Here is a 12,130-nt window from a genome sequence, read left to right as displayed (position 1 = left end):
GTAAATGATGTTTCAACAAATGTTTGCGTCTTGTCGGCACCAGAGCATGCATATGATTGTCATGTTCTTGCCATGCTTTCACAAGGATTCCTGTGTCCATGATGGGACTGCTATGCGTTATGCATACTAGGCAGTGTCAGGAATCACTGTGAGATGCGAGTAGAGAACATCGGTGGTTGAGACGGTGGGCTGGAAGCCTTTGGAATATAAAAGGGTGCTTTAGGTATTTATTTCTGGTCTATATTTACAGGTCACCCATTAAGTCATTTCAAGATGTTGCCCCTGCACTTTCCAGTTTCAACCAATGACTCGATTCTCCTTCCATTATCTCCTTCTGAATCCACAAGATTGGTGCATTGATTGGTTATTTTTTGCTTATACTGAAATTCCACATTATTGTGTCTTTAAAGTTCCCCATCCGATAGTCATACGGTGCTATACATGGACGTTGCATATTTCTGACATTGGCCTTTGAAGGATAGTGACATGCATTTGTATGCTGTTTTTATTGGTAATATGCCACTGGGATGTCAAAATGGATTGCTTCAAAAACACAAAACATTAGGAAAAGAAAAGAACATTTATTTGGTTTGACGTTCCGATTTTGCAATTTGTCACAAATGTCTCCCAACCTTAAATTCCGGAAATAAGTCCATATTCAGCATCGGTGCAAATTCATTCTAACTTACATATTTTTCTAGATCAGTGAAATATCAGTCATTTTAAATATGAGTTTCCTTTACTTTAATCGGAACTTCAGAACATTCATTACTTTTTAAGGCAACATCTTCTTTTGTGAAACCTTCTCCTTTTTCTGTATTCTCTGCTGGCTTTGCATTTTCGTTACCCCAATGTCTCTTAACCATAAACAAGAACACGATCCATAGAAGATACGATGGTGCTCGGAGCCCTGCAATTAAGCCCAAGTATGTATTCCTAGGTAAAGAAAAGAAATAATGGATTAAGGAATTTTTCATGTATTTTAAAGAATTATAAAATAATATATATATAGGTACCTGGAATATAAAATAACACTCAGCATATCGAATATAAATGCTCTGTTATATTTGTGTATGTCCTGGTAAAGTATTTCAATTTAAAAAAAATTGCCAAATCTTTGCATTCTTGTCATTATGAGATACTTTGTAGTGTTGTAAAATCTCAAACCAGATTCCATTTTTAGCAGGTTTGGTTCGACTGCCTGCCTTTGGCCTAAAAGTCCCATATCATTATCTTTCCCAGGTCAAATCATCCAAACAATGACTTCGCTAACATAGAAGGCGACATAAGCCTACTACAAGTTCCCAAATATTTACATTTCAAGGTCTGATAGTGAAAGTGTAAGATAAACATGTAGTCTGAATTGAGGTATTTTCGTTATACTGGTTCATAACTTCTGTGTCACTCTTAGACTAAGTGGAAAGTGTCTCAGTGTAGGGTAAACATCAGTGGTCATCCCCATAAGAACACCATAAATTGACCACTGAGGCTGAGAGATATTCTCCCCAAGTTAATGCAAGAGGTCCTGCCAGACTGCTGTACTGCCATCTTTATGTTGAGAGCCTATATAGAGAGTAGAGAAGCTAAGCCTAGCTGATGTGTGTTTTCCTTTGATAGGGGCACTCTCTACTGGCCCAATTCTGATAATCACATCATCTCCACTGTGAACTGGTATGCCATGCACTGATTCCCAAGAAGCCCCTGCGCCACCAGTACGTCTCTTTTCGTGACGTACTGGTGGCGCGGGGGACTCCTCCATATTTACAAGGACAGGAAAAGCCACCCTGCGTGACTTTTGCTCTCCTTGTAAATACAGCCCCTTCACACGCAGCACTTTGCGTTGAAGGGGCGTTCCATTGCTGTGGGTATTCCCACGCAACACCCATGGAACAAGACACATCTCCAGATTTACAAGAAATCGTAAATCTGGAGATGCGTCTGAATGCTACGCCACCCTAGAGGTGGCGTAACGAGGCGCATTGAGGAGAAATGTTTTCTACATTTATTACTGTAAATATGCACAAATCATACACTGAATGTTCCTCATTGACTATTATAATTTTTTTTTAAGGTTTTTATAAAGTGCTATTAAACATGGTCTGTTTTGTGGCGTGGGATTGGGAGGTATGAAGACAGTATTATATAAAACTTGGTGATGTAGTACACTCAGCAGGTAAGCATGGTGTGTAGTGAGGGCATCCATCATCTGATAGGCCCCAAATCTGTACAAAGCCTTAAAAAGAACAGAGGCTTCAAACCCAACAGTAAAGAAGGCATACTAGTCTTAGGTGCCTGTGCAGTATAAATTGAATGGTGACTAAAGGGGGTCCTTTTAAACCTATTGAAGATACTATGGGCTACGATAAAACTTGCTAAAAGTATCAGATAGCAGAGAGTACATGTGAAAATATCAATAGGAGGGAGAGAGAAGCAAAAAAAATCTGAGTACCACTCCGCTTCCCAAAAAATGCATTAAATATCAAAAAGAGTGTGACCAGGTAGTATCGCACAGGGTTCACTTTGAAAAATGATTTGGGACCCTCAGCAGCTATTTTCAATCCCCACTGACATACTAGTAACTGGTAGCATCATCATCAGGTCTTTTCTCCACCAGGAAGGCATCTCAACAGGGAAAGAGAGGGTGTGGTATCCGTTACAACTAGATAGTGATGTCAAATTAACTCCTAACACAAGACAACATTTATTTATTCAAAAAAATGGGTATGGGTAAGGTTAAAAACAGAGGAGAAATGTGTCCAGGGAAAAATATTGTGTCCCTCACATCAAAATACATATCAGCTCAACATGTGTCAGCCTCCTTCCACCCAAGTGAGTCAATGGCTTTCATCAGGACTGTTAGATTAGATGGATACATTATTTAGAGGACAAAACATGTAACATGTCCTTCACAATGAATTATGATTTCTCCAAAATCCAGTTTCTAGATGTGGAACTATATGTACAAGACTATCAACTTATGAGTAGGATATTTAGAAGAGACATCATGCAATGTGATATTACATGCATTCGGCGCTCATCCTATACACCAACTCAAAGCTATACCCTGTAGTGAAATGGTTAGAGTTAGAAGAAACTGCACTTGTGATACATAATTCGCTAAGAATTTGAATGACATTAAAAACAGGTTCCGGATCAGAGTGTATGATGAGGAAACCATTAACAAGGCATATAACAGAGCGAAGAAACTAGAGAGACACAAGACATTAACAGATAGCGAACCCAAGAAAGACAAATTTGCACAGATCGTAAGAACGATTATGACATATGCTACATTTGACATTTATTAACTGAAGATGCCATTATCAGCACACAAATTACCAAACACCCTAACATTACCTTTCAGAGGGGTTTAACATTGGGAGGCATGATCAGCCCAAGCTATCCACAGTCTAGTCCTCAAGGAAACTACCTTACCACAAAAATGAATGGCTCTTATAAATGTGGCCAGTGCACCATGTGCTGGTTGTCAACTGAAATCAGGGAACTCACTTACAATCAGAGCCCTAGGTTCAAGATTAAGCACAATATCAATTGTACTGCACGTTTTGTGGTTTACATACTAATTTGTAGTTGTTTTAAGATTTATGTGGGCAGCACAATTAGGATGGAGAATATCGGAACATCTTCGGGCAGTCAAACAAGGGGACTTTAGATACCTGTTTGCATTACATACATTAACCTGTGATAAACAGGACTATCACAGTACCTTCTACTTCCACAGCTTGGAAATGATTACACCTAGGTGCCGATTACGATCCGGCAAAAACCGGGTACGAACCGTCGGACGGAGGCTTTTTTCCGTCCGACTCGTACCCGGTCGTAAAACTTTACAAACATGCAAGTACGATTCGCACGGAAACACCATTTCCGTACGAGTCGTACAAAACACCGACCGACGAAAAGATACATACAAATGGGATCCGGGGAATGCGCCGACGTGACGTCGGGACGCTCTCAGGCCGCGTTTCACGACCCAGGAATTACGATTCGAACCGACAGCAGTCCGGACGGCAATATTTTTACGGCACCGGAAAAGCGAAGTACGGCGCGAAACGACCAGAGTAGGTGGCCCGGTAAGCGCCGTACTCCCCCAGCCCCCGCATGTACGCGCCGTACCCCCCCCAGCCCCCGCATGTACGCGCCGTACCCCCCCCAGCCCCCGCATGTACGTGCCGTACACCCCCCCAGCCCCTGCATGTACGCGCCGTACCCCCCCAGCCCCCGCATGTACGCGCCGTACCCCCCGTGTATGTACACCCGAGTACGTGTCAAACCCCCCGTGTATGTATACCCGAGTACGTGTCGAACCCCCCGTGTATGTACACCCGAGTACGTGTCGAACCCCCCGTGTATGTACACCCGAGTACGTGTCGAACCCCCCCGTGTATGTACACCCGTGTACGTTCGAGTCGTACCCCCACCCGTGTATGTACGGTGCGTACGCACTGGGGGTACGCACCGTACATACACGGGTGGGGGTACGACTCGAACGTACACGGGTGTACATACACGGGGGGGTTCGACACGTACTCGGGTGTACATACACGGGGGGTTCGACACGTACTCGGGTGTACATACACGGGGGTACGGCGCATACATGCGGGGGCTGGGGGGGTACGGCGCGTACATGCGGGGCTGTGGGGGGGTACGGCAAGTACATGCGGGGGCTGGGGGGGTACGGCTCGTCCATGCGGGGGCTGGGGAGGGGGTACGGCGCATACCGGGCACCTGTTTGGACGTCTCCATGGTTGCTATTGGAGTTCGGTGCGGACGGTCTTTTAACCATACGGTTGTACATTCGGACGCCTGGGACGGATCGTGATTCCCCGGTCGGACTTCGCTTTTCACATTTGTACGGTAAATCGGCCGAGGACGTGTCGGACACATTTTCCGACCCGAGGACGTGTGGGGAATAATTCCCAAGGCGGTTCGTATGGACTTTTTACCATGCGAATCGTGATTGCCAGTTTGTACGGCACTTGTACGATTCGTACGGTAAAAAGACCGGATACAAGTCGTACGGGAATTTTTTTTACCGGATCGTAATTGGCACATCAGTGTCAGGGGCGGTAAAAGTGAACTTAAATTGCATCAACAGGAAGCTGGATCATGCATCTTAAAGCTGTGGAAATGGGACTCAATTATGATAGAGAACTTCATTACTTCTTGGTAGATTCGTTTTTGGGGTGACCATGGTTCTGAACATTATTCACGAACCGTCTTTGGTTCAGTAATGCAAAGCAAACCCCCAGTTTCATTGGAGGGTGCGAGTTTAGGTAATATGTGTATACCAGATCTGTACAGTTTTCTGGGACCTAATGAGTATGATACAGATTGCGCATTTATTTACTGTATTGTTTCAAGTCTGTATGTATTTACTAGAGATTATACAGTCAATGAAATAACCTGCAATTTTGTGGATCAGCGTAACCTCACAGATTCAACATGTGTAATATCTGTGATATACCCATTTACATTACTGCAGTATTTGCATTCTTTGTAATTGTGTGCACTATTTATGTGCGAAAATGCGTGTAATGCAATAACCCCCTTTTAGCCAACAATATTGCCTCACTAATATTTTGGGTGGTGGGACCTTTTTCTGAAATGAAATAGCCAAAACTGTACCCACAAACTTGTTTGCTTTACGTATGATCATGGGATACAATTAATGAGGAGGCAGTAATCGCACTAACATCACAACGATAACCTTAAAATCTCACTGACTTTGTAAGGGCATAGATCAATACGATTTTGAAATCGGCATCAGACTATTTTTCATCAATTAATTTGTAGTACACTCATTTGATTTCTGCATTGCGGTAGGCAACCTTTCCTTTTGTTACAATTAGTTGACTTGAGTGTTTGAATAATGGATTATTATAGATTCACATTACAACATCCCCAATCCAATATGGTGACCGTAACTTGATTTGAGTGTTTGAATAATCGATCACTATACATTCACATTACAACATCTCCATTCCAATATGGCGACCGTGCTCTGATACGATTTGATGACCGACGTTGGTTTGAGTCCTATTACAGTTTCTTTAACATAGAAATAGATTCACTAAGATGGCACTGATGCAGACGCCAGCGTCCTAGCACATGACGGGACTACCCTTGTACAGAGGTGAGCATTCCCACTGTTGTCCTTTTTTAGTGAACGGCTGTCATTTCGAAGTCATTTGGTAATATTGAGATTGAATTGCTCCCTCTTCATGACTCAAATCCAATGATTTGAATTTGGAATAGTGACTGTCTTCAATTACTTATATAAATGAAGGGCAAAGGACTTGATATCGGGAACTTATGCCTTGCAAGATTTGTTGTCTAGATGATTTTCTGAGTTCTGGATGGCTGGTCAAAGATGTTGGTTTTCTTACGCAGACTATGATTCAATATAGTGTTAGGGTGAGGCCTATTGATGCACATTTTTGGTAACTGGGGAATCAATATTCTATTACAGATTTAGCTCCGTACAAAACCGGTCCATACTCTAGGATACAGTATATTAGGTGAGAAATCTTGTTTTTTCTACACTGCCTTTGGGCTGGTCCTGATGAAATCCTAGATTGACTACTTTTTATGGTTTTCCCTAGATATGAATTACAAACGATCCAACTGATAATGATCACTGGATCGGGAATCATGAGATACTCAATAAATGCTGAATATGTTTATTGTGCGAATGAGGTCAATTATTGTGCCTGATATTGGTTGCCCCATAAGCCTACTAGCAAACTCATTTTGGGTTATTTGAACTTAACCAGATTCACAATATTCATGGTATGAGATATACATATTTATCACTTGAAATCTAACAGCATGGGAGGTAACTTTGCATACGCATTCTTTTCCCCCGCCCCCCACCCCCTCTTCCCTCTTTCAATGAATTGTATTCACCCTTTTGGCTACACTTCTTCAACTACCTTCCACTTTTTATTCACTCATGGGTCATAGGTAGCACGAGTGGGGTGTCCTTTTGGATCACGGACCCTTGCAATTGGACTCTTTAAATGAATTTTAGAATTTCCTCTGCTTTAAGTATATGTATATTTACCTTATATCCCTGAGAAAGTCTGCTGTCACAGGATACAGCTCAGACAAAACACGTGTTGGCAGGGAAATTGGGCTAGTTGCAAGTCCATATGCATGGACTAAAACCAGATACTGCAATAAAAGTACAGTGGATACAGCGATCTCAATATTGTCTTATTGAGCCCTCGGAGATCTATTTGAAATTAAAACGTACACATATTCACATATAACCTGTTCTGATTGTCAACATTACAGCATTCTTGTAACATAGTTTGCCCCTTAAATGCTTTCCTGAGCTTCAATAAAAACAACACCATTTGTGTGTATCAGTGGCACATTGTGCAGTGAAAAGCATGATGAAAGGAGGTAAGTAAAAGTTTCTCCCCTTATGGCATCCAAAGACTTACTGACCAGGTGCCTTTTGCTGTAAAGCAATGTACCATTCTTCAGATGTGTCTTGGCTCGCGTGTGCGCCACTCCAAAACAGCACGGTAGACAAACTCTAGAATTACCTGCAGCAGTTTATCAACTCTTTTTGAAAAATGGTTTTATGGTTAATTCCAATGTGAGATCATTCTAATTTCAATTAGAAGGGTTCTAATTTAAATTATTGAGGGAAAATATTTATATTGGTGGCAAATGCCAGATGACCTTTATTTAGGCGTTAGGTAATATATTTGCCAAAATTCAAAGTGTGGGGGAGGTGGGATTCGAACTATGAGTCTAAACACTCCACTTATCCCATTAAAACAAAATGATGATTAGGGCCTCTATTTGTGTCCATTCAAAATGATGTTTCTACAGTGCTGTTAAAGGGTCATTCTTGTCCCCTGGATGTGATGTTAAATGATGAACAAGACCTTTGGTCATGTCCCTTCGAAACATTATTTAAACAGTTGTGTTAAGGGGTTATTTCGGTTTTTTGGTCATGGTTTCTGTGTGGTATGCAAATTTGTCTGATAGAAGCAGTTTTGGGCTGGTGACTAAGTTGTGCTGTATAATTTAGGGCAGACCTAAGTTTTTAAAACAAATTACTTATCACGGGCCTATCTTATTTTCCCTTCAGCTAGGTTTGAAAAAGAAGGCCTGTTGAGAGTTTGCAAGTGCTGCCTACTTGGTAGAAGTTCCGATACAATCTATAAAGTATGGCTTGTGTTTTTGCCAAATTAATCCTAATGGCCCTGACTGTTGATGTTATGGATATTTTGCATAAACCCGGATGGAACCCAATCTTTCTGTTGAGGAAAAATAACCTTGTGAGCTCCCTGTAACCTGATGTTATGAGGGGCCTGCGATGAGTCAAGAGAATATGCTCATAGTTATTAGATGTCTGTATAAGCTAACTGACTAGTAAGGCTACTACTCTCTCGCTATATGTGGACTAGTATCTCAAGCATCCATCTGTTGCGGTTGGTAGGCAACTGACAAGTCTATTCATATAGGCATGCAGTTAGGTCCTTTATAACTTTATCTAGTGACTTCTGCCCATGGAATGTTGTCATTGGGTCCATTCTGGAACAAGCTCAGACAGTAAATCCAATGTTGTTTTTTCGGTAGCAAATTTCTTTCAGCATTGGTATCCATGTTCTCCAAGCTTTCCGATACCAACCAATTTCACATAATTAGCACAATGTCCAATAGACAGGGGTTGCTCATCTTTGTCATTGATTTCTTGCATCTGACGTTGCTCCTATAATTGCATATGCAAGTGTTTACCTCTCTACATTTCATGCAGATGTACCGTAAATTACAAGGACACGTGATCTTGTCTATAACATGGGAGATGTTGCAATTTATGAGTCTCCTCAGCGTCCACTTGAAGTTCAGTTTCAAATCAATCATTTTTGTGGCTGTGGTCAGATGGCAGACCAGGGGTGCCGCTCCATGCGGGTGGCTGCTCCATGTGGACGGAGGAGCGTCACCCCACTGCTTTCTCACAGTGCGAGAAGCAGAAACATAAAATGGTATTATAAATACCATTTTATGTTTCTGCTTCTCGTACTGTGAGAAAACAGAAGGGTTTGGTTAGGGGTGGGGGGTGTACGGGCCTGCTCTAGGGCAGCAGAGGAGTGGCTTGCCCACTGTTGTTGGCGCTGACTGTTAGGTTGGCCCTCTGGGGCTGACCAAACCAGTCATGCGCACTCTCCATTTTCTCCATGTAGGCTGCATTCAGCCTACATGGAGAAAATAGCCTCCCCATATACACCTGTAAGGTTGGCTTCACAACCAATTACAACGCTGCCATTAGGTGAGGGAAGGGAGGCTGCCTGCTTCCTGTTGCAGAGGACAAATTGGGACCGACGACGTGGGACCGGGCCAGCAAAAGGACAGGCACAGCCTATTCAGGTGCAAGTGTGAGCTCCTCCCTCCTATTCTGACCAGGACAACCCATCAAGACTCATCAGGATGTGGATAGCCTATCCGACACACCTAAGTTCCCTTTGTGTGTGGCTGTCTAGAGGAAATTTAAAAAGCCTAGCTGTCACCCACCCCACACGTGTATTCAGAGACAGGCAGAGGCACAGAATGGTTTAAGAAATAAAATGCCAACTTTCTAAAAGTGACATTTTCAGACTTGCAACTTTAAATCCAACTTAGGGGCAACAAAGCAAACACAAGGAGATGGATTCAACCCAGATCTGTGACTGGGAGTGAGTGTCTGAAAAGTTTCAGGGCTCCGTCCATCATCTCCTTGTGTTTGCTTTGTTTGCCCTAAGTTGGCAGGATATGCCCAGACGTGGATCCCTCGCTCACTTTGCCACTGGATTCAAGCTAGCCTGGCTGATGAGGGGTGTTACCCCGAAACCAGTCCCAGGATGCTGGTTTCCGTTCAGGGAAGACCTGGGTTGGCAGTTCGGGCTGGACTGTTCCATGAGGCACAGGGTCAAGACTGATTTGCATGTAGCTGGGTCTGAACTTGGGTGGCAAAGTGAGCTAAAGAACAATGATGGATTCAACCCAGATCTGTGACTGGGGGTGAGTGTCTGAAACGGTTCAGTGCTCCATCCATCATCTGCTTGTGTTTGCGATAATTGATATCTCTTATCTCTTTCACAAACTTGACAGGGATTGTGTCAGAGAAATGTAAAGAGTATCTTGGGTCTGTGGCAATGTTAGTTTAGATCCTGAAAACATCTCAAAGGAGGACCAAACTTCTGTGGGTTTACTATTTACGGAATCATTGGTACATCAAACTTGATGGCTAAAAAACAGGGAGATCTTTCTTTCTTATTGTATCTTAGAAGTCGCTTGAGAATTTCTCACAGTATTCCTTCAAAACCACAAAATCTGCTTCTGAGAACTTCTGAAGGTGGTAGTCCACAATATTTAGCTCAGATTTGAAGAAATATGTCTTGCTATTGATTATGTTTTTTGTAATCTTTGTCAAAGGCTAAGAAGTTGTCCATGTGTTTTACTCCAAGTTTATCCTTTGTATTTTTCTTACTTAATGTAATTCTTTAGAGAAGCAGCATTGTGTGGATTTGTTATAGTTGTGTCTTCTTAGTGCAAGAAGGGCCACAACTTCAGTCAGTACAGTATACTATTGGTTTGTCATCAACGTTGTGTGGGTTTACCTATTGAAAGCCCACAAAATTGAGGAGATAAGTATATTTAGAATTGACAAACTGATGTGCTTGAAGTCTTTGATCCAGAATGTGGTGTTTAGTACCTGCAAATCTTTATAGGATCTGCACATTTTAGACAACATAAAATAAGGGATTGGTGTCCAGACTGATTCCAGACACCCCCAAAGAATATGTTAGTCTGTAGACCAGCTAGCTCACAGTGCTACTATAAGCCTCACCACCTTACCAAGGAGTGAATCGTTTCTGGCAACTATCTAACATGACAATCCTGACCCCTCAGGGATCATGGAAACAGTACAATACTTTTCGCTCAGTCACTCGTGTTTACTCGGTCTCAGAGAGATATACAGAATAAACGGTGGGGACGTTTTCAACAAGTATTTATTGAACCAGCGTTATTCTAGTATAAAACACATGTGCTGCAACAACCATTAGACAGAAACAGATGTCTATGGTTATAAGCACCAACAGAGTAAATAAAAGGTCAAATTCTACCATGGTGCTAAAACAATTAAGCCTGATCAAAGCAATACGCTACGCTCGCGTAGTTTGTGAAGTTTGCGCTACTTCGCACTACGTGAATTGCAAGTAGCACAGTGCAGCGGTCATTTTTTGCTTGCTCGCGTTCCTCAATGCCAGCAAAATGACATCCCGGTGAGACTTATTCCTCGTTCGCGATCAGCAACCATGCTTTTTTGATGTTTGCCGTGCCTCTTTTATGGTATGCTGGACGGTTTCCACTGTTGATTTCACTGATATTAAATAAACATTAAATGCCGAAATCTCACATCCACGCAGTGTCCGATACCTTGCAAATGACTTGCACAGCATGTCTTTGAAAGCTCAAGACTGTGCCAGTTTGCAAACATGGGCCACTTGTTTAGCTAACTGATTCACTAATGGGGTTCACTTTTATTTTGGTGCAGGGGCCGTTCTTGTCCCAGTCTGACCCTACAGATGTGACATGGGACTGTTGAATTTCATAGTGCATTTCCCTCTAGACTGCTGGCATTGGTCAGGTACTTCACACAGAGGGAGTGCAGTAACTGAGTTCACTCTGTGACTAGGAGTAGTGGGGATGTATCATGGTCCCTATTTTATTTAATGTTTACATTAATATATTGGAAGAGGGACTGTAAAATGCATCATATCTCATGTAAGGAGGGGTCCTGACACCTCCCAGCACTCTTAAATGAGTCTGCATTAATTCCATGAAAGAATATTAGTCTCAAATGGATGATTTATTTCATATGATCATTACATGAATTACATGAATTAATAGGATTTTACAGTTGTAAGATTTCCTAGAATCAATTACATGATCTGTTTAGGTGCCAAAATATTCAGAAAGCAAATAGGGTGTAGTATACACAGATTTATAGCAATGCTTCAGGACCGCAGCAGACCTGTGTCTGCATCTCCCTGTTCAGCAAAGGTCGGCCCCCTTCCCATCTACTTATTACTTGGACCCAGCACAT

General features: G+C 42.3%; 1 protein-coding gene across 1 annotated transcript in view; it reads right to left on the bottom strand.

Annotated features, from left to right (window-relative positions):
* Window positions 1-561: 561 nt before the first annotated feature.
* The window catches only part of SLCO1C1 (solute carrier organic anion transporter family member 1C1), a 536,144-nt gene continuing 524,575 nt past the window's right edge, over window positions 562-12,130 (bottom strand). Inside the window, exon 15 of the mRNA XM_085652717.1 lies at window positions 562-936. Within this exon, the coding sequence (XP_085508843.1) occupies window positions 723-936 (214 nt within the window). The 3' untranslated portion in view covers window positions 562-722. The remainder of the gene's footprint in view (window positions 937-12,130) is intronic.

The sequence above is a fragment of the Triturus cristatus genome, chromosome 4_1, assembly GCF_964204655.1.
Source record: "Triturus cristatus chromosome 4_1, aTriCri1.1, whole genome shotgun sequence".
Taxonomy (NCBI): Eukaryota; Metazoa; Chordata; class Amphibia; order Caudata; family Salamandridae; genus Triturus; species Triturus cristatus.
This window is presented reverse-complemented; position numbering and strand designations above follow the sequence as displayed.